This window comes from Mus musculus, chromosome Y, assembly GCF_000001635.26.
Source record: "Mus musculus strain C57BL/6J chromosome Y, GRCm38.p6 C57BL/6J".
Lineage (NCBI taxonomy): Eukaryota > Metazoa > Chordata > Mammalia > Rodentia > Muridae > Mus > Mus musculus.
The window spans coordinates 37,231,716-37,258,947 of record NC_000087.7 but is presented as its reverse complement, the minus strand read 5'-3'; the positions used below and the strand labels follow the sequence as shown (position 1 = coordinate 37,258,947).

The following is a 27,232-nucleotide window of genomic DNA, read 5'->3' as shown; positions in this document are numbered from 1 at the left end:
TCAGCTGGCCCGGCTTGGCCTGGCCTTGAACTTACAATCTTCAGATGTTTGAAATCCTCGGCTGCCCCAAATCCCTAATTTCTCCAATATAAGGTCTTTCTGTGTGGGTGGTGGTGGTAGTTCATGTTTTTTTGTAGACTTAGTGGTGGATCTTTTTGATATGAATATACAGTTACCATGTTCTTTATCTTTCTGGATAGAACTGTGAGTTTACGTTAGACTGAGATAAACTGGTAAACAGAATTGCTGATGTTTTGTTTAAAAATATTCTGTGGGAGATAGGACCAAAATTCAGATACCTCAAAGGTTAAAGGATGTTGCTCATCGTTTTTTGGGAGGAGGGGAGGACTCATATGTTGAAGGTTGGCCAGTTTTTGTCTCTTTTTAAACTGAGAAATGGCAGACTAATAATTTAGGTTCTAAAGGAGGTTTTTAAAGAAGTGAGTTAAAGAAGTTTTTAAAACAAGTTGTGAGGGAGAGGGACATGATAAATGGGATACACGGAGGAAATGGTACGGGTAAGTGTATATATATATGCATCACCATATTGAATATGTACACAGAACTCTCTGATAAAGGCAATTGATTAAAAATATACATGTTAAGTAAAAAAAGAAATGATCTTTCATTGAGCTAAAATAATTATTTGATTTTTTGTTATTTTTAATTATTTAAATGATAATTTTTAATCAGGTAACTAAGTTCTTTTTTTTTCCTTTTTATTTTTATTGTTTTTTTTTTAAACTAAGAAGACTACTGAGTTCTTATGAGAAGAATGGCTCTTAAGAAATTGAAGGTGATACCAAAGGAAGGTTACTTATTACTTTTGGACTTTGATGATGAGGACGATGACATAAAAGTTTCAGAGGAGGCTCTTTCGGAAGGTATCGCATTTCCAGTATTAATTGTGTCCTGCAGTTCATTAGACTTTACCTAGTCACCTGAAATGGAAGAAGTCTTTGTTAAGAGTTTACATATACTTCATTTCTAATTTTACCTATATCTCTCTATTCCTATATACAAGGTTTTGCAGCACATAAACCTACTCTTGGAACTATATCAGCATATGTTGAGAGAGAAGAACTTTCTTGATTTCACCTCAAGAAAAGACATGAACATTGTTCATGTAATATGTTTGCCAAACATGAATTTATTTCATAAAACTTGCAAATAAATTATTTCCTTTCTTTTTCTATTATAACTTTTCCTTATTTACATTTCAAATATTATCCCCGTTTCTAGTTTCCACTCCAAAAAATCTCCTGTCCTCTCCCCTCTCCCCCATCTCCCCAACACATCATCTACCAATTCCTAACCCAGGTATTCCCCCATACTGGGGCATAGGATCTTTACAGGAACAAGTGTCTCTCCTCCCATTGATGCCTGACTAGTCCATCCTCTGCTACATAAGAAGCTGGAATCATATATCCCATTATTTGTTTTCATTGATTGGTGGTTTAATCCCATGGAATTGTGGGGTACTTGTTAGTTCATGTTGTTTTTTCTTCTAGGGGCCTGCAAACTCCTTAAGCTCCTTAGGTATTTTCTCCAGCTCCATAATTGGGGACCCTGTGCTAAGTCCAAAGGATGTCTGTGAACATCCACTTTTTTATTTGTCAGGCATTAGCAGATCCTCTCAGGAGACAACTATATCATTCTCCTGCACCCAATCCCTTGTTGGCATCTTCAGTAGATTTGGTGGTTGTATATGGGATGGATCCCCAAGTGAGGCAGTCTCTGTATTCTTTTATTCTCAGCTCCAATCTTTGTCTCTGTAACTCCCTCCATGATTATTTGGTTCCCCATTCTAAGAAGGAACGGCATATCCACAATTTGGTCTTCCTTCTTCAGTTTCATGGGTTTTGCACATTTTACCTTGGTTATACTGAGCTTCAGGGATAATATCCACTCATCAATGTGTGAATATCATGTGTGTTTTTTGTGATTGCGTTAACTCTCTTAGGAAGATATCATCCAGATCCATCCATTTGTATAAAAATTTCATGAATTCATTGTTTTTAATAGCTGTGTAGTAATTCATTAAGTAAATGTGCCATATTTTCTATATACATTCCTCTAAAGAGAGTCATCTGGGTTCATTTCAGCTTCTTGTTATTATACAAAAGGCTGCTATGGACAAAGTGAAGCATGTTTCCTTATTACAAGTTTGAACTTCTGGGTATAACCTTATCAGTTTTATGAGGTCCCATTTGTCCATTTTTAATCTTATAGCACAAGACATTGGTAGTATTTTTTTTCAAGAATATCCCCCCTTTGCCCATGTATTCCAGGCTATTCCCCACTTTCTCCTCTATAAGTTTCAGTGTCTCTGGTTTTATGTGCAGTCCCTTGATCGACTTAGACTTGAGCATTGCACAGGGGATGAGAATAGATCAATTTACATTCTCCTGCATGCTAACTGCCAATTGAGCCAACACCATTTGTTGAAAATGCTGTCTCCTTTCCACTAGATGGTTTTAGCTCCTTTGTCAAAGATCAAGTGACTAAAGGTTTATTTCTCTGACTTCAGTTCTATTTCATTTATCTACCTGTCTACCACTATACCTGTACCATGTAGTGTTTATCACAATTGCTTTGTAGTGCACTTTGAGGTCAGGCATGGTGATTCCACAAGAGGTTCTTTTATTGTTGGGAATAGTTTTTCCTATACCAGGTTTTTGTTTTTTGTTGTTGTTGTTGTTGTTGGTTTTTTGTTGTTGTTGTTGTTGTTGCTTGTTTGTTTTTTTCAAATTCCAGGAGAATTTGTAAATTGCCCTTTCTAACTCAGTAAAGAATTGAGTTGGAATTTTGATGGGGATTATATTGAATCTATAAACTACTTTTGGCAGAACAGCCATTTTTACTATATTAATCCTTCCAATCCATGAGCATGGGAGTTCTTTCCATGTTCTGAGATCTTGTTTCATTTCTTTCTTCAGAGACATGAAGTTTTTATCATATATATCTTTCACTTTCTAAGTTAGAGTCACACCAAGCTATTTTATATTATTTGTGAGTATTGTGAAGGGTGAGTTTTCCCAAATTTCTTTCTCATCCTCTTTTTCCTTTGAGTAGAGAAAGGCCACTGATATGTTTGAGTTAATTTTATATTCACCTACTGCACTGAAGTCATATATATGGTTACGATTTCTCTGGTGCATTTTTGGGTCACTGATACATGCTATCATATATTCTGGAAATAGTGATATTTTGACTTCTTCCTTTCCAATTTGTATTCATTTGTTTTCCTTTTGTTGTCTAATTGCTCTGGTTAGGACTTCAACTACTATATTCAATAGGTATGAAGAAAGTGGGCAGCCTTGTATAGTCCCTGATTTTAATGAGAATGTTTCATTTAGTTTAATGTTTCCTACTCGTTTGCTGTCTATTGTATTTTTTTTTTTATGTTTAGATATGGGCCTTGAATTCCTGACCTTTCCTGGACTTTTATTATGAATGGGTGTTGTGTTTTGTCAAATGCTTTCTCAGCATCTAATGAGGTGATCATGTTGTTTTCGTCTTTGAGTTTGTTTCTATAGTGGATTAAGTTGACAAATTTCCATATATTAAACCATCCCTGCATTACAGGGATGAAGTCTACTTGACCATGATGGATGATCGTTTTGATGTATTCTTTTATTTGGTTTGCAGTGATTTTATTGAGTATTTTTGCTTCGAAATTCATAAGGGAAAATGGTCTGAAGTTTCCTTTCTTCATTGTGTTTTTGTATGGTTTGAATATAATTGTAATCTGGCTTCATAGAACAAATTCAATAGTGTTCCTTCTCTTTTGATTTTGCATATTAGTTTGAAGAATTTTGGTCTTAGGTCTCCATGTGTAAGACCCCGAAGATGGACCTCCTCTCAAGTCCAGTAAAGTCCCGGGATGAGCTGGACAGCACCCCAATGACTTGAGAGAAATCCACACCTGATGCAAACTGCAAGAGTTTTTATTATCAGCTAGCTAAGGACAAACTCCTTCCACTGTGCAGGGCAGGGGCGTATGACTCTGAGATGTGACAGAAGAAGGTTTTTATTAGCTAGCTGAGGAATTGGGATGAGTTGGGAGGAGAGTTTGGAGGAGTTGGGAAGAGATGGGAGGAGTGTTCTTCTCTGCCCAGATGTCCTTGTCAAAACTCCAATTTTGAATCTCTAGCTGTAAGGCTCAGAAACCAAAAGGATTTTTGGTGGCTGTAGAGAACATAGAGTCTCTTTCTGGCTGTATTTTTATAAATCAGGGAAAACAATCTTGGAGAATGTCCAGGTGCTTTACCTTCCAGGGAGAAACGCTCTAAGTTGTGGTCTCACATTTCCCACTCCTTCTAGTACATAGTTCTGATCTTATAAGTTAGAAAATTAAACCTCTGGCCCAGCTGCCAAACAAAGCCAACATGAGGTCACAGCTTTAGGATATGTAAGGTTGAGAACCTCAGAAGCCCATTGAATGAGACAAAAGAGCCTCTTGCCATTGGGAGGAGGGAGGGAGGGAGGTTCCTGTGCAGTGCCCACTGTGTGTGAGCAGTGCCAGGCCAGTGGGCCATGGCAGGCTGGATGCCAGAACTGGGTACATGCTGGAGGTGTGGCAGCAGGGCTTGTGAGAATCATCAGGGAAAGTCCTTTTGATCTGAGTTCAAGTTTGCCAGAATGGTGGCACCAGACCAGGACAGGTACTCCTGTTTGAAATTTATGTGGCACCAAGATGGTTTCTGGTTCGTATGTTTTTTGTTTTTTTGTTTTTGTTTAAGTTTTTTATAGTGTTTCAACATTTCCAAGGCATCTTTTCTGACCAGTTGTAGGTCCTTCAAGTGAGCTAGTGGGAGTTCTGAAAAAGAAACATGAGGGTCAAACATTCCACCTGCTTCTGTTAAAGGGGGGGGGTCCCCAGTTGAGGAGTTCGAATGGTGTAAGTTTAAATTTCCCTGTGGTGTTCCATACTCAGAACAAGGTGAAGGGAAAAAGAGCTGCATAATCTTTTCTGCAGGTCTCTAAAACCAATTTAGTCAAGGTTTCTTTTAATGCTCTATTCATGTGTGTTTTTGAGCTTTACTAAAGTTTCTTTTATGAGTGTGGATGACATTGCATTTGGCGTATAAATGTTCAGAATTGGGAATTCATTTTGGCAAATTTTAACATTGATGAATATGAAGTGTCCCTCCTCTTTTTTTTTTTGATAACTTTGGGTTGAAAGTCGAATTTATTTGATATTAGAATGGCTACTCCAACTTGTTTCTTTGTAACATTTCCTTGGATAATTGTTTTCCAGCCTTTTACTCTAAGGTAATATCTGTATTTGTCCCTGAGATTTGTATCTAGTATGCTTGGTCTTGCTTAAACATCCTGTCTGTTATTCTATGTATTTTTATTGGTGAACTGTGTCCGCTGATATTATAAGATATTAAGGAAAAGTAGTTGTTGCTTCCTGTTATTTTTGTTGTTAGAGTTGGAATGTGATTCATGTAGCTTTCTTCTTTTAGGTTTGCTTCAAGATCAATTTCTTGGTTTTTCTAGAGTGTAATTTCCCTCCTTATGTTGGAGTTTTCCCATTATTACCCACTTGATGGGCTGGATTTGTTCGAGCATATTGTGTAGATATCATTTTTTTTCACAGAATACCTTGTTTTCTCAATCTATTGTAAAATTTTTTGATGCATCTAGTAGCCTTGTCTGGCATTTCTTTTCCCTTAGGGTCTGTATGACATCTGCCCTGGATATTATGGCTTTCATAATCTCTGGGGATAAGTTAGGTATAGTTTTGATAGGATTTCCTTTATAAGTCACTTGACCATTTTCCCTTAGTGCTTTTAATATTCTTCTTTTTCTTTTCTTTTTTTTTTATTATGCATTTGGAGTTTTGATTTCTATATGATGGAAGAAATTTCTCTTGTGGTCCAAACTATTTGGAGTTTTGTAGGCTACTTGTATATTCATAGGCAACTCTTTCTTTAGGTTAGGGAAGTTTTCTTCTATAATTTTGTTGAATGTATTCACTGTCCCTAAATTTGAAAAACTTACTTGTCATTGATACCTATTATCCTTAAGTTTTGTCATCTCCTTGTGTCCTGGATTTTCTCGGTGTAAATATTTCCTTTCTAAAATCTCTTCCAAAAATTTACATGGAGAGTTTTTCCAGATAAATTCAAATCGATAGTACTTTATTAACTATTACTTATATAGAATCCTTTCAAATGTTTCTGTTTTCTATTGTTAATACAGTAAAGAGCCCAGCATTTGATAAAAATGAGAATATATCGCCTCAAGCAGAAGCAGATGAAGATATGGGGTAACATTTTCAATATTTTTTGCCAGCTCAATAGATTACTTCATAAGTAGTGTTTGTATTACCTTCACTGGAGAAGTAGATTCAGGAAGATAGCAATACAAATCAGACACTGCTATATGTTGAGTTCAAGCCCAGCTTGAGGTCCTTCAGACCTTGTGATAACAAACACATAGCAACTAGTATAATATGACCACCTGCCTGAGATCTTCCAAGATATACACACAAAGAAAAGGAGAAAAATCATGAAAATAAGAGGGGGACCATCTGGCAAGAAGAAGGGTCTCAGCAAGAGTGGGAGAGTAATGAATAAACTACTGTGGGTGTAAATGTATGAATTGGTAAAAGTAAAGGATACAAGATCACTTTGATACTCCACCATGTAATATATACATATATACATACATACATACATACATACATATATATATATATATACACATACATATACATATGTATATATATATGTATATATATATATATGACATTTGTTCTTAACCAAACATTATATATTTATTATAAATAATTAAAAGAAAGTTCTTTTTAAAGTTTTGTGTGGGTAAGAAAAATGCCTACCAGTCCACTATATTTCTTGCATTAATGTTTTTATTTTCCTTTCTTCACAGAGATGAAGTAGACAGTATGTTGGATAAATCTGAAGGTATGTGTTTTTGGAGGTATTTGCCTGTTTTTTAAAGAGGTCAGAAGAGGGCATCAGATTTCTAGACTGTATAGCAAAAGGGGATAATTTTGGGTTCACAGTAATTGTAGTTTCCTTTAAAACACATATGAGATAACTTCTCAGCAAACATTCAGAATGCAAGATTAGCTGAAGATGTAGCTCAGTGGTAAATCACCATTTAAAAGTGATGAGTTTCATCTTCAGTGGCAAAAATAAACAAACAAAAACAAACAAAGAAACAAAACAAAACAATAACAATAAAAACCCCAAAGAAACCAACAAATGCACCAAATTAACAAAAATCCTACCAAACAAGCAAAACACAGTTATAAGTCTTGCAAATGAAATGTTAGGTTGTCCAGTTTGCCAAATTAACTGCAAATTGTAAAATGAGCAAGAAACCCAGTTTGCTCTTGTAAGGAAACAAGCAAAACCAGCAATAAGCATTTTAGGAGCCTAAACTTAGGCATGATTAGAGAATAAAAAAAAATATACAGTGGCTACCACAAGAGAACAAACCTCTCAGAGGGGCTAGAGAGATGGCTGTTTTGGTAATGTGCTTTATTTGAAAGTATATAAATTAAGGAGGGGGTCTTAAATCGGCTTTAAAAATGCAGGCTGCAACCCAGTGAAAAGTAGTTGGAGACAGCTTGCTGGCTAGCCAGGCTAGTGGCATTGGTGAGCTGCAGATTCAGAGAGAACCTGTCTCATGTTTTAAATTTGGGCAGTCAGAGGTGGTTCATGCCATAATCCCAGCAGTTGGTAACCAGGGTGAGGTCCAGGACTACAACCCTGCCTTGAAAAAAAAAAAAAAGGAAGTTGGAATGTGATTGAGAATGCAGCAAATGTCTATTTGTCGCCCTCTTATGCATACTTATACTGGAATGTATATACATCAGTTTTTTACAATACTCTTTATCTGATTTACACAATCCATTAAAATGATGGTTTTTGTCTTTTTGTTTTTTCTCTATGAGCAAATTGTCAATATTAAGAAAGTGTTATAATTTTGTAATCTCCACTGTATAGTACAAATAAACATCTTTCAAGAAAAATGATCAGCACACCTTAAAAGACACAAAGGACAGGGATGGAAAGATGGCTTAGAAATTAAGAGCACTTGTTGTTCTTGGACAGAACCAAGTTTTAGTTCCTAGGACCCACACAATGGCTCAAAACCATTTTTAATTCTATATCCATGGGTTTTGGAATTCTCTTCTAGTTTCTATGTGCACCACACATGCATGTTTATAAACACAAACATGCAAAAACAAATTACTTAAATAAATAAAACAATTGAAAATTACAAACAACAGCACCTTCATCTGAAACAAAGTAGGAGAGTCTTGTTTGGGGTCCGTTTTATTTTAGCTTTCAAGTTAGTATTGTAAACTTGGAAAATGGAAAGCCTCTGGGTAGTAGTGGCAGCTAAAATACTACCTCCTTTTTGCTCTTCAATGACAGACGACTGATTGAGCCTTTCTCACCCTTAGTACACATGTGCAAACACTGCCAATCAGCAAGGGCCTTGGCTGAGATTGTTTTCCCGCTATCCAAACCCTGTTACCCAGTATGCTTTGTGATAGTCATCAAGCCGAGTTCTTGTGGAAGCATGGTAGGGAGAAGTCTCAGTAGAGGTAGTCAATTGTCTGTTGAAAGATGATTAATACTGTTTGAGCTGGGGGCCTGTGTGGGGAAGAAGGTGGAGGGGTGGAGGTGTTACTTTAGGAGTAAGGAGAGGAGGTGACCCTCACTGGACTCAGGAAGGTACTGCTTCCAGGCTCACAATCAACTTTTCCCACTTAGTTCTCTGCTGAGAAAAACAGAGAACTTCGCTAAGGGCAGGGGTTTGAACAGAATTATCTTCTAACAGAAAGCAGGAAGGCCAGGGAATTGGAGACCCTGGAAGTCTTCTTGGGGCTTGGGGAGGTGAGGAGTGAGTAAATTGGAAGTCAGTTAGTGGAGCCAACAGACTAAAACCTTCTTTTAGCTGCTGCTGCCTGCCAGGAATTCATTAAAAACGAACTGAAAACCAGTCTTCATTTACCTCTACCTGTTGTTAAAATGGCAGATTCCCGAAATTTCTATGTATAGGCTCCAATTGCCTCAAAATACAGAGGCTCCTCTCAGCCTCAGAAGTGCTGGGACTTCAGACATAATTCAGGCCAGGTTGTTGTTATTTATTTGTTGTTTTGGTTTAGGACAGTAAGCTCTAACTCTATATCTCAGGATTGTCTGAAACCTCACCTGCAGCTTTGACTGGCCTTGAAACTGAAGTCCCCAGCCTTACAAATGTACCTGGGCCTGAGGAAATATGTGTTCTTTATTTTTATATTTAAATTTTTGTTTGTTTGTTTGTTTGTTTGTTTGTTTTTTATTCCTTTTTTCCTTGTTGAAGATTGAAACCAGAGCTTCTTGCTGTAGCAGTAAAATATTTGTCCAGCCAGAAAAACTTTATATTTTAGATCTGCTTTAGATTTGTATTATGATGAAAAAAATTGAGGAGCTTGGTTATGATAAAAGCAACCATGATTTCATTTGGAGATTGAGATGCAAACACATTTACTCTAATTTATCAAAACCCTAGCAACAATGGGACCAAAATTTAGATCATCCTGTGATTGCATATAAACCCACTTGAAGTCACAGTTAAAGCCATCATATTAGGTGTGTGTGTGTGTGTGTGTGTGTGTGTGTGTGTGTGTGTGTGTGTGTGTTTATTTACATTTCAAATATTAGTCATTTCCTGGTTTCACCCCAGAAATTCCCTTTACCATTCCACCCTCCCTCTGCTGCTATGAGCATGTTCCCCCACCCACCAACACCCATGTCCCTGCTCTGGTATTTGCCTACACTGGGACACCAAACTTCACATGACCAAGGACCTCTCCTCTCACTGATGTTTGACAAGGACATCCTCTGCTATGTATTTAGCTGGAGCCATGGTCCCCCTCTTTGTTTGCTGGCTTCGTCCCTGAGTGCTCTGGGGGGAGGGGGGCGGTCTGCTTGGTTCATATTATTGTTCTTCCTGTAAGATTACAAACCCCTTCAGCTCCTTCAGTCCTTCCTCTAACTCCTCCACTGTGGACCCCATAATCAGTCTGATTGTTGGCTGTGAGCATGAGCCTCTGTTTTTGCCAACCTCTGGCAGAGCCCCTAAGGGCACAGCCTTATTAGGCTCCTTTCAGCAATCATTTGTTGGTATCCACAATAGTGACAGGGTCTGGTGTTTATATACGGGATGGATCCACAGGTGGGGCAGATTCTGAATGGTCGTTCCTTCAGTCTCTGGCCTGCACTTTGTCTCCATATTTCCTCCCAGTAGTATTTTGTTCCCCATTCTGAGAAGGACGGAAACATGCACACTTTTTTCTTCCTTCTTAAGGTTTATGTGGTCTGTGAAATACATTTTGGGTATTCTGAACTTTTAGGATAATATCGACTTATCAGTGAGTGCATACCATATTTTTTCCTTTGGGATTGTGTTACCTCATACAGGATGATATACTTTAGACCTATCCGTTTGCGTGTGAACTTCCTGAAGTCATTTTTTCTTTATGGTCACTATACATTTTTATCACTATTTCTCTATAATACAGCTTGAGGTCAGGGATGATTCCCCCTGAAGTTCTTTTATTGTTGTGAATAGTTTTACAATATCCTGGATTTTCGTTATTCTAAATGATTTTGCATATTGCTCTTTCTATCTTTATAAAGAATTAAGTTTGAATATTGATGGAGAGGGCATGGAATCAGAGCTTACTTATGGCAAGATAGACATTTTTACTAAATTATTTGGGACACCAATCTATGGCCATGGGAGATCTTTCCATCTTCTGAGAATTTCAATTCTATCTTCAGAGACATGAAGTTCTTGTCCTACAGAACTTTGACTTGCTTTTTTCGTGTCACACCAAGTTATTAAAATATGAGACTATTGTGAAGAGTGTTGCTTCCATAACTTCCTTTTCAGCCTGTTTATCCTTTGAGTAGAGGAAGGCTACTGATCTATTTGAGTTAATTGTATATCCAATCACTTTGCTAAAGTTGTTTCTCAGGCTTAAGGGTTCTTTAGAGGATTTTTTTGGGGTCACTAAATATACTATCTTATTACCTATTAATAGTGATATTTTCATTTGTTCTTTTCCAATTTTTAACTTTTTGACCTCTTTTTGTTGTCTATTTAATCTGGCTAGAACTTCTAGTACTATAGTGAATAGGTAGGGAGAGAGTGGGAAGCCTTGTCATATATTAGTGGGATTGCATCGAGTTTCTCTCCATTTATTTTGATGTTGGATCCTGGTTTGCTACTATGTTTAGTTATGGGCCTTGCTTTCTGAATCTATCCAAGACTTCATCATGAAGGTGTGTTGATTTTTTTTAAATGATTCCTCAGCGTCTAATGAGATAATACTGTGTTTTTTTCCTTGAGATTCTTTACATATTGGATTACATTGATGGATTCCCATATATTGAACCATTCCTGTATCCCTGGGATGAAGCCGCTTGATCATGAAGGATGATCATTTTGATGTGTTCTTGGATTGTGTTTAACAGGATGTTATTGAGTACTTTTGCATCAATATTTATAAGTTAAATTGGTCTGAAGTATCCTGTCTTCATTGGGTTTTTGTATGGTTTGGGTATAAGAGTAAATGTGGCTTCATAGAACAAATTAAGTAGTGTTCATTTTCTTTTGTTTTTGCATAATAGATTGAAGATTGTTGGTATTGGTGTTTCATTGAAAGCCTGATAGAAATCTGTACTAAACCCATCAGATACGGGGCTTTTTTTTTTTTTTTTTTTTTTTTTTTTTTTTTTTGACGGGGGAGCTCTTAATGACTGCTTCTATTTCTTTGGGGATTATGGGAGAGTTTACAGGGTTTATCTCAACCTGATTGAAATTTAGTACCTGACATCTGTCTAGATAATTGTCCAATTCATCCAGATTTTCCACTTTTGCTAAGTTACAGGCTTATATAGTAGGATCTGATGATTTTTTTGGATTTACTAAGTATCTGTTGTTATGTCTCCCTTTTCATTACTGGTTTTGTTAATGTTGATATTTTCCCTGTGCCCTGTAATTAGTCTGGCTTATGTTTTATCTATCTTGTTGACTTTCTCAAAGGTCCAGCTCCTAGTTTGTTTGATTTTATGTTATAGTTCCTTTGTTTCCACTTGTTTGATTTCAGCCCTGAGTGTGATTAGTTCCTGCCTTCAACTCCTCTTGGGTGAATTTCCTTCCTGTTATTCAAGGGGTTTTAGGTGTGCTGTCAACCTACTACTGTATCTTCTCTCCAGTTTCTATTTAGAGGCATTCAGAGCTATGAGATTCCCTTTAACACTGCTTTAGTTGTGTTCCACAACTTTCGGTATGTAGTAACTTCATTTTTTTTTAAACTCTAAAAAGTCTTACATTTATTTTTTTTTTTTATTTCTTCCCTACCTGATTTATCACTGACTGGATTTTTGTTCACCTTCTACGTGTACATGGGTTTTCAATTATTTATATTATTATTTCAGATCAGCCTTAGTCCTTGGTGATTAGATAGGATGTATGAGATTATTTGGATATTTTTATATCTGTTGAGGCATGTTTTGTGACTGATTATATTGTTAATTTTGGAAAAGGCGTCATGAGGTGCTGAGCAGAATGGACAATTTTTGTTCTAGAATAAAATGTTCTATAGATATCAACTAATGTATTTGTTTCATAACTTCTGTTAGTTTAACTGTGTCTTTTTTTAATTTTTCTTTCCAGGATCTTTCCATTGATGAGGAGGGTTGTTGAAGTCTTCTGCTATTATTGTGTGTGGTGCAATGTGCATTTTGAGCTGTACTAAAGTTTCTTATATGAATATGGATGCCATTGCATTTGGACTATAAATGTTTAGAATTGAAAATTCATCTTGGTAAATTTTAACTTTGATGAATATGAAGTGCCACTCCTTGTCTTTTTTGATAACTTTGGGTTGAAAGTCAAATTTATTTGATATTAGAATGGCTACTCCAAATTTGTTTCTTTGGAACATTTGCTTAGAAAATTGTTTTCCAGCCTTTTACTGTGAGGAAATGTCTGTCTTTGTCCCTGAGGTTTGTTTCTGGTATGCTGGGTCTTGCTTACACATCCAGTCTGTTTGTCTATTTCTTTCTAATTGGTGAATAGAATATGGTGATATTAAGAGATACTAAGACAAAGTCTTTGTTTCTTCCTGTTATTTTTGTTGGAATTTTGTTCATGTAGCTATCTTCTTTTAGGTTTACTTCAAGATTAATATCTTGCTTTTGCTAGCATGTGATTTCCCTCCTTATATTGGAGTTTTCCCTTTATTATCCCTTGAAGGGTTTGGTTTGTTCAAAGATATTGTGTAAATATTGTTTTTTCATGGAATACCTTGTTTTCTCAATCTATGGTAAAATAGTTTTACTGCATATTATAGCTTTGGCTCTTATTTCTGCTCTCTTAGTGTCTGTATGATATCTACCGTGGATCTTATGGCTTTCATAGTCTCTGGGGAGAAGTTAGGTGTAATTCTGATAGGAATTCCTGTATATGTTACTTGACCATTTTACCTTACTGCTTGTAATATTCTTTCTTTGTTTTGTTCATTTGGTGCTTTGATTAATATATGATGGCAGGGATTTTTGTTTTTGTTGTTGTTTTTCTGGTCCAAACTATTTGGAGTTCTGCATGCTTCTTGTATGTTCATGGACATCTCTTTCATTAGGTTAGGAAAGGTTTCTTTTATAGTTTTGTTGAAGATATTCACTGGCCCTATAATTTGGAAATCTTACTTCTCATCTATACCTGTTATCCTTATTTTTTTCTTCTCCTTGTGTCCTAGATTTCCTGGATGTACTTAATTTTACTTAATTTTTAAAATCTGTTTCAAAAACTCAAAATGGGCAGTTTTTCCAAAGAAATTCAAATTGATAGTACTTTATTAACTATTACTAATATTGCATACTTTCAAATGTTTACATTTTCTATTGTCAATACAGTAAATAATCCAGCAATTGGTAAAGATGAAAATATATCGCCTCAAGTAAAAGGAGATGAAGACATGGGGTAATATTTTCAATTCTTTTTCTTTTTTTCTCTTTTTTTTTTCTTTCTTTTTTTTTTGCCAGTTCAATAGAGTACTTCAAAAGTAGTGTTTGTGTTACCTTCACTGGAAAACTAGATTCAGGAAGATCAGCATTTCAATGTCAGATGCTGATATATGTTAAGTTCAAGCCCAGCTTGGGATCCTTTAGACTTTGTGATCACAAACACATAGGAACTCATACAATAGGACCACCTGCATGTGATCTTTGACACACTCAAAGAAAAGGAGAAACATCATAAAAATAAGTAGGGGACTATCTGGGGGAAAAAAGGGTCTTGGCAATTGTGGGAGAGTTATGAATAAACTCCTTGTGGGGTGTAAACGTATGAATTGTTAAAAGTAAATAATTCAAGTTCAAGTTGGTAGTCCACCATATATTTTATATGCATATGACTTTTGTTCCAAATCAAACATTATATATTTATTATAAAAAATTAAAGAATGTTCTGTGTAAAGTTTTGTGTGTGGTAAAAAAAAATGGCCTACCAGTCTACTATATTTCTTGCTTTAATTTTTTATTGTTCTGTCTTCACAGACATGAAGTAGGCAGTATGTTGGATAAATCTGGAGGTATGTGTTTTAGAAATATTTCCCTGCTTCTTGAAGAGGCCAAACGAGGGAAACAGATCTCTATAGAACCTATAGCATAGGGGGATAATTGTAGGCTTCACAGAAATTATAGTTTTCGTTAAAAAATACACACAGATAACTTCTCATCCAACATTCAAAACTAAAGATTAACTAAAGATGTAGCTCAGTGGTAAAGCACCATTAAAAGTTATAAATTTCATCTTCAGTGGTGAAAACAAAAACAAAAACAAAAAACCAGCAAAAAAAAACAAACCCAGCAAATTAAAAAAAAAAAAAAAAAAGCACCAAAGAAACAAAACACAGCAATAAGACTAGTAAATGAAATGTCAGTTCGTCCAGTGTGCCAAATTAGCTGCAAATTGTAAAGTGAGCAAGAAAACCAATTTGCTGTTGTAAGGAAACAAGCAAAACCACCACTAAGCATTTTAGGAGCCTAAACTTAGGCATGATTAGAGAAATAGAAAAAGAAACCAAACAAACAAAAAACAAACAAACAAAAAATTGCAGTGTCTATAGCAATAGAACAAACCTTGAAGAGTGGCTAGAGAGATGGCTGTTTTAGTAAAATGTTTTTCTTGAAAATAAAAGTGGGGGCCTAGAATCCACTTCTAAAATGCAGGCTGCCAACCAGTGCTGAGTAGGTGGAGACAGCTTGCTGGCTAGCCGAGGTAGTGGCATTGGTTAGCTGCATATTCAGAGAGAACCTATCTCAAGTTTTAAGTTGGGTCAGTCAGTGGTGGCACATGCCTTAATCCCAGACGTTGGGAGGCAGAGGCAGGGAGATTTTTGATTTTGATGCCACCCTGGTATACAGGGTGAGTTCCTGGTTAACCAGAGCTATACAGATAAACCCTGACTTGAAAAAAAAACTGAAAATGAAAAAGAAATTTGGAATATAATTGAGAATAAAACAAATGTCTATATCTGGCCTCCTTATGCACCCATATACTGAAATGTATACACTCCATTTTTATCCTGAAACTATTTATGATTTACACAATCCATTAAAATTATGGTTTTTTTGTTGCTGTTTTGTTTGTTTGTTTGTTTTTCTGTTTCTGGAAATAGACAACATTAACAAAGTCATTTTTTATACTCTCCATTATATAGTAAAATTAAACATCTATCGTGAGAAATGGTCCAGCACACCTTAAAACACACACAGGATAGGAATGGAAAGATGGCTTAGAAATTAAGAACACTTGTTGCTTTTGTACAGAACCAAGGTTTAGTTCCTAGAACCCACATAATTCTCAAAATCATTTTTAATTCTAGATCCAGGGATTTTGGCATCCTATTCTAGTTTCTAGGGGAACTAGTCATACATGTTATATAAATACAAACATGCAAAAACACTTTAGTTTTAAAAAAAAAAAACCAAAAAAAAAGAAACAAAAAAAACAAAACAAAAAAACAAACAAACAAAAAAAAACAATTTAGAGTTACACAGAACAGTCCCTTCATCTGAAACAAAGTAGGAGAGTCGTCTTTGGAGTTCATTTTATTTTAACTTTCAAGTTAGTATTGCAAACTTAGAAAATGGAAAGCCTCTGGGTAGTAGTGGAAGTTAAAATACTACCCGCTTTTTGAAGCTTTAATCACAGATGACTGAAAGAGCCTCTCTTACCCTTAGTACTCATGTGCAAACACAGCCAATCAGCAATGGGCTTGGCTGAGATTATTTTCCTGCTGTTCAAACCCTGTTACCCAGTATGGTGGCTACAAAGAGTTCTTGAGGAAGCAAAATTCTTGAGGAATCATGGTAGGATGAAGTCTCAGTGGAGGTAGTCAATTGTCTGTTGGTTAATCCTGGTTCAGCTAGGGGTCTGGGTGGGGATGAAGGTGGAGTTTTGGAGGTGTTTCTTCAGGAGTAATGAGATTAGGTGACCCTCACTGGACTCAGGAAGTTGCTACTTCCAGGTTCACAATCGACCTTTCCCACTTAGGCCTCTGCTGAGAAAAACTGAGAACTTCACTGTAAGTGCAAGAGTTTGAACAGACTAGCTCCTAGCAGAAATCAGGAAGGCCAAGGAAATGGAGACCCTGAAAGTATTCTTGGGGACTGGGGATGTGAGGTGTGAGTAAACTGGACTTCACTTAGTGGATGAAACAGACAAAACCCTCTTCTGTGCAACTGCTTCCCACCAGGAATTTATTAAAAAGAAACTGAAGACCAGTCTACATTTTAACGTGTTGTGAAAATGCCACATTGCCGAAATTTCTATATATAGGTTCCAAACTGCCTCAAATACTAGAGGCTTCTCTCAGCCTCAGAAGTGCTGGGAATTCAGACATAATTCAGACCAGGCTGTCTTTATTTATTTGTTGTTTTGGTTTAGGAAAGTAACCTCTAGCTCTATATCTCAGGATTGTCTGAAACCTCAATTGCAGCCTGGACTGGCCTTGTACCTGAAGTCCTCAGCCTCAGAAATGTAATGGGGCCCGAGGAATCATGCCTTCTTTATTTTTTATATCTAAATTTTGGGGGTTTTTATTTTTCATTCCTGAAGATTGAAACCAGAGCTTCTTGCTGTAGCAGTAAAATATTTGTCCAGCCAGGAAGAATTTTATATTTAAGATTTGTCTTAGATTTGTATTGTGATGAAAAAGGTTGAGGAGCTTGGTTGTGATAAGAGCAACTATGATTTTATTTGGAGATTGAGATGCAGACACATTTACTCTAATTTATCAAAAAACTAGCAGGAATGGGAAAAATTTAGATCATCCTGTGATTAGATGTAAACCCACCTGAAGACACAGTTAAAGCCATCTGTGTGTGTGTGTGTGTGTGTGTGTGTGTGTGTGTGTGTGTGTGTGTGTGAGTGTGTATTTATTTACATTTCAAATATCAGCCATTTCCTGGTTTAATCCCAGGAAATCCCTATTCCATTTGACACTTGCTTTGTTTCTATGAGCCTGTTCCCTCACCCACATACTCCACCTCCCTACCCTGGCATTTGCCTACACTGGGGCATGGAGCTTTCACAGGACCAAGGACCTCTCCTCCCACTGATGTCTGACAATACCATCCTCTGCTCTATATGCCGCTAGAGTCATGGGTGCCCCTCTTTGTTTGGTGGCTTAGTCCCTGAGTGCTCTGGTCTGTCTGCTCGGTTCATATTGTTGTTCTTCCTGTAAGGTTGCAAACCCCTTCAGCTCCTTCAGTTCTTCCTCTAACTGCTCCCCTGGGGACCCCATGATCAGTCTGATTGTTGGCTGTGAGCATCAGCCTCTGTTCTTGCCAAGCCCTGGCAGAGCCTCTCAGGAGACAGTCATATTATGCTCCTATCAGCAAGCACTTGTTGGTATCCACAATAGTGACTGTGCCTGGTTTCTGTATATGGGATGGATCCAAAGGTTGGACAGAATCTGGATGGTCATTCCTTAAGTCTCTGCCCTGATCTCCACATTTCCTATCAGGAATATTATGTTCCCCATTCTAAGAAGGACTGAAACACCTACACTTTTGTCTTCCTTCTTCTTCAGCTTCATGTGGTCTGTGAATTACATTTTGGGTATTCTGAGCTTTTAGGGTAATATCCACTTATCAGTGAGTGCATACCATGTTTTTTTTCCTTTGAGATCACACAGGATGATATATTTTAGATCTCTCCATTTCATGAAGGCATTGTCTCTGTACCATTACCATACATTTTTTTATCACTATTTCTGCATAATACAGCTTAAGGTCAGGGATGATTCCCCCTGAAGTTCTTTTATTGTTGAGAATAGTTTTGGGATATTCTGGAGTTTTGATATTCCGAATGGTTTTGCATATTGCTCTTTCTGTCTCTACGAAGAATTGAGTTTAAATTTTGATGGAGAGTGCATGGAATCTGCAGATTGCTTTTGGGAAGACAGCCATTTTTACTAACTTAATCTATGACCATGGGAGACCTTTCCATCTTCTGAGATTTTTCAGTTTCTTTCTTCAGAGACTTGAAGTTCTTGTCATAGAAATCTTTCACCTGCTTGGTTTGAGTCACATCAAGGAACTATAATTTGTGACTTTTGAAAGGTGTTGTTTCCATAATTGCCTTTCATCCTGTTTATCTTTTGAGTAGAAGAAAGGTACTGTTTTGTTTGAGTTAATTGTATATCTAGCCACTTTGCTGAAGTTGTTTTTCAGGTTTATGGGTTCTCTGATGGAATTTTTGTGGTCACTTAAGTATACTATTTTATTATCTGCTAATAGTGATATTTTGATTTATTCCTTTCCAATTTTTATTCCTTTGACCAATTTTGTTTTCTAGTTGCTCTGTCTAGAACTTGTAGTACTATAGTGAATTGGTAGGGAAAGAGTAAGAAGCCTTGTCTAGTCCTGTCTTGTCTTATTTTAGTGGGATTGCATCAAGTTTCTTTCCATTTAATTTGATGTTGGCTTCTGGTTTGCTTCTATATTTAGGTATGTGCTTAAAATTCTTAATCTATCCAAGACTATTATCATGAAGGTTTGTTGATTTTTTTTCAAATAATTTCTCTTCATCTAGTGAGAACTGTGTGTGAATTTGCTTCAATATATGTGTGCATGTTTGGATGTGTGTGTCTGTGTGTGTGTGACAGATACATATATATGTATCTGATGAATCCGATAGTTTCATAACTTCTCATTAGTTTCACAGTGTCTCTTTTTCATTTCTTTTTTTCCAGGACCTCTGCGTTGCTCAGAGTGGGGTGTTGAAGTTTCTCACTATTATTATATGGGGTACAATATGTACTTTGAGTTCTAGTAAAATTTCTTTATGAATTTGGTTGCCCTTGTATTTGGAGCATAGATATTCAGAATTGTGAGTTCATCTTTGATGAATTATCCTTTGATAAGCATGAAGTAACATTACTTACCTTAAAAAACAAAAAAAAAAGTACTTTGTGAACCTCCTCTTTTCACAGTAGGCCCTCTTGACTACTGAGGCTTTTTTGTAACAGCTTTGAAAGAATTTTAAAAGGAAAAAAAATAGATGTAAACAATTTCACAGTTACATGTACTCATAGCTAAGTGATATGTATACAAAATTCTGTACATGAAACATATTTTCATTGATCCAGTGCTAATTTTATATTAAGTCAGTTTCTTTTCTAGGAGTCTTCTGTGCTTCCTTCTTTATATGGCACAGTGCAAAACTGAATTCTTTAATGTAACCCTTATAACTTATTTTTAAATTTTATGTTATGGTTATTGTTTTTTTTTTCTTTCACGTGTGTATGTGCACAACTAGTGTGTCTTGTACCTGAGGAAGCCAGATGAAGGCCTTGAATCCCCTGAAACTGAAGTTATAGGTAGTGAGCCACCTTGTGGGTTTTGGTACTCCAATCTCAGAAAGCTGGAAGGGAACCAGTGCTCTTAACTGCTGAATCATCTCTCCAATCCCTTCATTGTTTTTTTTTTCTTTTTATGAAATGAATTATGTAACTGTAAGTGGAAGACAACTTACTAAACAATGAGAGAATGATACTCAGATTCTAAAGTATCTGTTTTAAATTATATGTAACTGAATGCTAAGTGAGCTTTCTCAGAAGACAGTAACTTGTCTTTGAGATATGGTGTCATTATGTAGTTCAGGCTGGCCTGCATTTTCCTATTTAACCTATGCAGTCTTTACACTGGAAATCTCCTGCTTAAGCTTCCAATACTAGGATCATACACACACAAAAAAACATCTTTACATGGCTTACTAAACAATGCTCCTAATACCTATTTTTGGACTTATTTATGTGTATTAGTGTTTTGCTTACAGTTATATATGTGCACCACATGTGTACCTGTTGTTCAGATATCAGTTGATTAATTCAGATACCTGGAACTGGAGTCAGATAGTTGTGAGCCACCATATGAGTGCTAGACACCAAACCTATGTCCTTTGCAAAGAACAGGAAATACTCTTAACTGCTGAGCCATATCTCTACCCCCATGAAACAATATTATATTTTTTAAAAATAATATTTTGCGTCTTTCAAGTTACCCATTTTACCAAATTATTTTTTTTCAACTGAAGGATTTGCTCTATTTAGAGGAGGCAGAATAATCATTTAATAATCTGATTTTGTCTAGTACTATGTATGGTGAGAATATTAAACATGTACACTGAAATATAGCTTCATCCTAGTTACTGAAAGCTAACTGTGCATGCTAGAAAGGTACTAAACATTTTCTGAAGCATTACAATTTTCATGAACTGCAGCAGTTACTGATCAAAAGTTCCTACCATAATTTTCTTCAAGTGTTTTTTTAAAGCATATGTTCTGAAATATAATTACCAATTCACTTTAGAAATAATTTTATTTTGATTAAAAAAAAAACTTGGAGATCATTGTTTTAAACATAGATTTTAACATTTTTATCTATTTTTATTTATATAGGTATTTTGCCTATAACTATGTCTGTGAGTCATATACATATGTACCTGGTGAATGCAGAATTTAGAACAGGGCATCACATCCCCTGGAACTGGAGTTGGAGATATTTGTGCACATTATGTAGGTGCTAGGAATCAAACGCAGGTTTGATTCTGACAGGGTCTCATTTGTAGCTCTGTCTGTCCTGGAACTCAGTATGTTGACCAGGTTAACCTGGAACACACAAATATCTCTCTGCCTTTTCCTCCAGAATACTAGGATTAACATGGGAACCAATATGACCGGTTGCCCTCTTATTTTAATTGAATATTTTAAACAATGGGTCTAACAGTTCCACAGTCAAGTTTGTTCTTTCAGTTGCATCATCTTTTTTAGATTTGGAAAAGAATTAGCCTTTATTAAAAGTGTTTCCTTATGAAGAATTAAGTATACTTTTGATCCTTTGTTTTGTGCATTTGTTCTTTTGAAAACTGTTCTTGAAGCTCAAAATTATTTTCCTTACAGAAATTAAAATTCAGATAAGATTAGATATTTCTTATCCAAAATACATGGACTGTTTTTTTCTATGTTGTGGAACATTTCTGTAGACTTTACAGGTTGAACATCCTTCATCTGAACATACCAAACCCTAAGTATTCTAAAGTATGAAGCATGTTTGTGATATCTATCATTTAATTTTAAGTTTCCATAGCATTATTGAATGAAATTTATCTATATCTATTTTTACTTGAATACATGGAATCATCTAATTTTTCTTCAAAATGACTCTTTATTTTTAATATAGATGACATTTATAAGACGCTTCACATAAAGAGAAAATGGATGGAAACTTATGTCAAAGAATCTTTCAAAGGCAGCAACCAGAAATTAGAAAGATTTTGCAAAACGAACGAACGAGAGAGGTAGAGTTGTTATATTTGTAGGGTCAAATGTGTATCATTTTAAAAATTATATGTGGCTGAAGTTTAAAAAAAATTATATCATGTCTGATTCTTTAGTAAAAATGTGTGGCTTTGATTTTGTCTAAACAGTTAACCCTATAACATCATGCCTTCAAGCAAACTAAATCTAATTCATAGAAATCTATGAAAATTTTATTTTCTGCTTTAAGTCAATGTTAATGAGATTTAAATTTTAATTTACATTCATTGTGGAAATACAGAAGTCTTGCACATAGTCTTAGGAATGTAATTTATGGATTATTATGTTTAACAATATTCAAAAGGAACAAATACAATTACATATGCAGACAATTTGTATATTTTAGTTGACATGTTTTGCACTGTCTTTACTAAGGCAATGTATGAAAAATAAATTAGAACTTATATTTGGTAGAAAATAATGAAAAAAAAACCACATTGAAATATAATTAAATTTTGTACATGTATATATATATATATATATATATATATATATATGTGTGTGTGTGTGTGTGTGTGTGTGTGTGTGTGTGTGTTACGTGTGTGTTGTGTGTGTTTATATTTCTTTAATTTTGAAAAGCTAAAACGTAAATGAAAACCTCTCTGATAATATGTTAGCGGAAAAATCTATAATGATTTCCCATTAGATATTTTATACTGCTATTTTTCTTTTTATAGTATGAAATGTTCAATTGAATTTGTTCTGAGTGTTCATTTTCATATTGGTATGAAATGTGCCTGCTTTTGTTACTGTGCTTTACAGGAAGAACATCAACAACAAATTTTGTGAGCAGTATATAACTACATTTCAGAAGTCTGATATGGATGTACAGAAATTCAATGAAGAAAAAGAAAAATCAGTGGTTGGTACCATAAAAAAAAACTTAATATTTAACCTAGTATTACTAAGTAGGAATGGAACAACTAGCCTTGAGTTGAGCATATGAAACTAAATTAAGTTCCATTATCTATCTATCCTTGCTTCTGTTCTAGTCTTACTGAGATATAAACTATTGATTGCATACTATATCAATGAAAACGACTAGGCATTTTATGGTATACCAGATCATAAATTTTCAAGAGGCAGACATTTGCAGAAAGATCAAGAGATGATTACCAGTGACTACAAAAAAAAAAAAAAAAAAAAAAACAAAAAAACAAAAAAACAAAAAAACCACAATATATCAGAGTTCAAAGAAGAGAGAAAGCTTATTTATTGGTTTCACCTGGACTCTGTTGTTTATATTAAAAAACCAACTCAATTTGGTAAATCAGTTCTTACAGTCCTAAATTTAGTAAAGATTTAGTAACAACAGAGGATGGAAACAAACAATCTCAACAGCCCTGGAAGAATTTTCCTGTGGAAGAATATCAGCAAACAATTTTAGATCACGTCTCCATTACTCTACCTGTAGAGTCATCACCTGGTTTCCAAGTAAGATCTGAGACAACGATAATCATATTAACTATTTTATTTTATTTACTGGTTAATAGTTTGGAAAGTATTCAATTTGAAAGGAACAGCAAATTCATTCTTGCCTCAGAAGGCATTGAGGAACCTGCCATTATGAGTCAGTTCTGGAAAGAGATAGGAACTAAAGATAAATAATAAATACTCCAATTGAAGACAGTTTTTAAACATTGGACTCTGGATGACATTTCAAGGGAAAGTGATCATCCCTGTAAATAAGGAGTCTAAAGACAGAACAGCAGGGTACTTCAAAATTTGTAATTCTGCATATGGCAGCTGGTGAGAGGGAGCCAGTAAAGGAAGAGAACCACTGGTAGAAAGAAAACTACCATGAGTGAAGGAAAGTTTTAAAGAAGAAAAGATCCCTAAATGTGTCATATGCTGCATGTGGGCCCAATAAGATTGATTTACAGGGCTGGAAGATGGTTTAATTGGTAATCTTTCTCCCGTGTAGGCATGGAGACCCCAGCTTATATTCCCTGCATTGGGATGAATGCCCACACCACCACCACCAACAACAAAATAAACAACAACAAACTAGCAACACTAAAAACAAACCACCACCACAACAACAAAAAAAAGTTGGTGTGGTTGTGAGCATTTTAAAACAACCAATCTCAGATTTAGTTCAGAGAAAAGAAGATCTCCAGATCTTTGTAGCCACCAGGTGTAGCATAAATGATGAGCTCTAGGTTTAGTGAGATTCTGTCTCTGAAACAGTACTGTGAAATCAAAGATGACACCCAATATTAACCCTTTGTCTACAAATGTATGCAGGTGCACTTTTTTTAAAGATAAGCATTGCAAATTAGAGGTAATTTTACTTAATTATGATGATTTGAGTGCAAATGTGAGGTAAAAAATTGATCACAGTGAATAAAGGGCAAAACAGGATTGTAGTAGCCCAAGGTGAAAAGGTGTAAAGGGCTTGTCTTAATTTTTTTAAATGCAAATTATCAAGGTTGTGCGCAACCCTAAAGAATTCAATGAGAACTTTATGTTACTACTTCTATATGTTGCTTGAGATTGGAATCTAGAGAAAACCAATCTAAGCTTCCAAGACTAGGATTTTACCGAGTTCATGTATACATGGTGCATGCCTATAAACATAAGAACTTGGGAGGCTAAGGCCAGTCTGTGCATTATGAAAAACTCTTTCACATTAAAAAAAATTTCTACCCCACAATTGGTAGCATAATGTTATTTCATATTATTGTAAATATATATATATATATTTAGTCAAAATAGTTGTTAAAATTTTAAATCAGTTGGAAAACTATTCCTTTTAACTTTCATATAGAATTATTTTTGCTCACATAAATGTTTTAGTATTAGATATACATTTAGTGTTTTATTGTTAGACTGCCATGCATGTTGCATGGCAGTAACAACAAAAATAAACAGAATTGTTATACTAATGTTTTCCTTTTACATTTGTAGAATAGTTGTCAAAAAGAACAACAAGCATTGAAACTGTCCAAATGTAGTCAGAACCAGACCCTGGAAGCAGTTAAAGAAATGCATGAGAAGTCCATGGAGGTATGTTGCACATGGTCCATAAAATGACCTTAGGAATCTAAATATGTTTTAATAATCATAAAGTTTTAACTACTTATTATTTTGAATTATTTCTTACTGAAATGACTGCTATTATCCATAAAATCCTAATGGCTTTGTATGAATTATTAAAGATATAAAATGATAAAATGGGAATTTGACCTCAGATGTACCTCATACTTTAATAACACTATAATTATCCTGCTTTATTAAACATAACCCTAACACTAACCCTAAACCTAATCCTGACCTTAACCTTTACCCTATACATCATCTGCACAGAATCTTTCATATTTGTATCCTTGGGAATTTATTTAATAAGAGGTACTTTTCTGTTTTAGGTTTTGATGAACTTGGGGACCAAGAACTAAGATATGCTTTTTGGTGTAGATGGTGAACTGAGAAAAAAAATGTCTATGTTTGAAAGAGCCATCATGGAGAATAATCTGAAGTACTCTTCTACTTTCCCATCTTCAGAAAAATGAAGCATGAAAAATTTTCACTTGCTGGTATATATATAAAACAAATAAAAAAAATCTCTAACTTTTTTGTTTCCTATGAAACAGAGTTTTAAAGTTTCTTTAATCCTTGTTATTCTGATGATTCTGAGAAGGAAGTTAATCCCAGTGATGTGATTACAAAGTTAACTAGCAGTTATACCTTTAGAGTTAAAATAGAACTTCTTTATTTTTAAATATCTTTAATCATTTTCTTGTTTAAGTGTAAGTGCATCTTTATATTAACTTCCAAAGGAAATCTAAATGAATATGTGAATGGTATATAGTCCCGTGGACTGAAATTCCACACACTAATATAGTTGAATTATTTAAAATTTATTCTTATACTTTTTTTAAAGTCGAGATTTTATTCTTCTCCTAGTTCCCCCTCTTACTGTTCCACACCCCATATCTCCTGCCTATATGCCCCCATGCTCCCAGGGCCCCAAACCCACAATCCCCATCTCCAAGAGTATGTCCCCACCATCCTGTCCCCTCTCCACCAGACCTCCCTGCTCCCTGGGGCCTGAAGTCCCTTGAGGATTAGATGGACCTCATCTGACTGAGTCCAGACCTGGCAGACCTTTTCTGTATATGTGTTGGTGGCTTTATATCATCTGGTGTATGAAGCCTGGTTGCTGGCTCAGTGTCTGAGACATCCTGGGAGGTCCAGGTTATTTGAGATTGTTGGTCCTCCTACCGGGTAGACCTCTTCCTCAGCTTCTTCCAGCTTTTCCCCAATTCATCCACAGGGGTTCCCAGCTTCTGTCTATTTGTTGCATATAAATTTGAGCATCTGACTCTTTCACCTGCTGGTTTGGTCTTTCAGAGAGCAGTCACCATTTTTTGTGAGCCCATTTTTTGTGAGCACAGAATAGCATCAGTAATAGTGTCAGGCCTTGATGCCTCTCCTTGAGCTTTATCACAATTTGGTCTTGTCACTGGATCTCCTTTTCTTTAGGCTTTTCTCCATGATTTTTCCTTGCAGTTCTTTCAGACAGGAACAATTCTGGGTTAGAGCTTTTTACTGTGGGATGGTAACTCAATCTTTCCACTTGATGTCCTGTCCCTCCACTGGAGGAGGACTCTACAAGTTCCCTCTCCCCACTGTAGGGCATTTCTTCTAAGGTCCCTCCCTTTGAGTCCTTAGGGTCTCTCACCTCCCAGGTCTCTGATATAACCGAGGGTTTTCTCACCTCCTACCTCAAAAAGTTGCCTGTTTCCATTCTTTTTGCTTTTCCTCAGCACTTCAGTTATGTTCCCCACACACATAATACCTGATCATGTTCACCTTCTTGTCCCATTTCCCACCCAGGCTCTTTCCTCCCCATCACTTTAGTGATTTTTTTAACCTTCTTAACATTTAAAATTGTTTTCATTCATACAGATAATTGAAATTTATTTATTTTTTGATTCATTATCTTATTAGTTTCCAAAGGTAAGAGATACAAATAAAGAAGGTACATTGGGTTGATTTTATTTCACTTCATTTCATTTTTGAAATAGGCACATAGTATGTTGTGTATTGTCCAAGAAGTTCTAGAATGTTTAGGTTCCAGGTGATCTCAGCATTCCATGTAGGTATTATTACAGGTATGTGACAACATACCTGGCTTATATTGTTCTTAAGAAAGTAGTCCCACAAAAATTTCCTATAAACACTTTAAAATTAACATTGCTCTCAGAGATGAAAATATTTCCTGTTAACTTACAAAATTCATAGAAAATATATTTCTTTCTTGAAAGAAACTAAACTGCTAACTTCAAGGCAGGA

At 35.5% G+C, this 27,232-nt stretch overlaps 1 protein-coding gene across 1 annotated transcript; it reads left to right on the top strand.

Annotated features, from left to right (window-relative positions):
• Nucleotides 1–775: 775 nt before the first annotated feature.
• Nucleotides 776–25,332, top strand: Gm20905 (predicted gene, 20905). The gene is made up of 7 exons (XM_030251592.1): nucleotides 776–884; nucleotides 6,214–6,280; nucleotides 6,904–6,938; nucleotides 21,798–21,915; nucleotides 22,697–22,787; nucleotides 24,845–24,943; nucleotides 25,303–25,332. The coding sequence occupies exons 1-7, from the start codon at nucleotides 776–778 to the stop codon at nucleotides 25,330–25,332; spliced, it is 549 nt and encodes a 182-aa protein (XP_030107452.1).
• The last annotated feature ends 1,900 nt before the right edge of the window (nucleotides 25,333–27,232 follow it).

What these genes read in the sequence shown, in the direction of transcription:
- Gm20905 (XM_030251592.1), top strand. Translation starts at nt 776, where the DNA reads ATGGCTCTTAAGAAATTGAAGGTGATACCAAAGGAAGGTTACTTATTA. An exon ending in AATTCAATGAAGAAAAAGAA is followed by an intron (nt 22,788 to 24,844) that starts AAATCAGTGGTT and finishes TTACATTTGTAG; the next exon opens with AATAGTTGTCAAAAAGAACA. An exon ending in TGCATGAGAAGTCCATGGAG is followed by an intron (nt 24,944 to 25,302) that starts GTATGTTGCACA and finishes TTTCTGTTTTAG; the next exon opens with GTTTTGATGAACTTGGGGAC.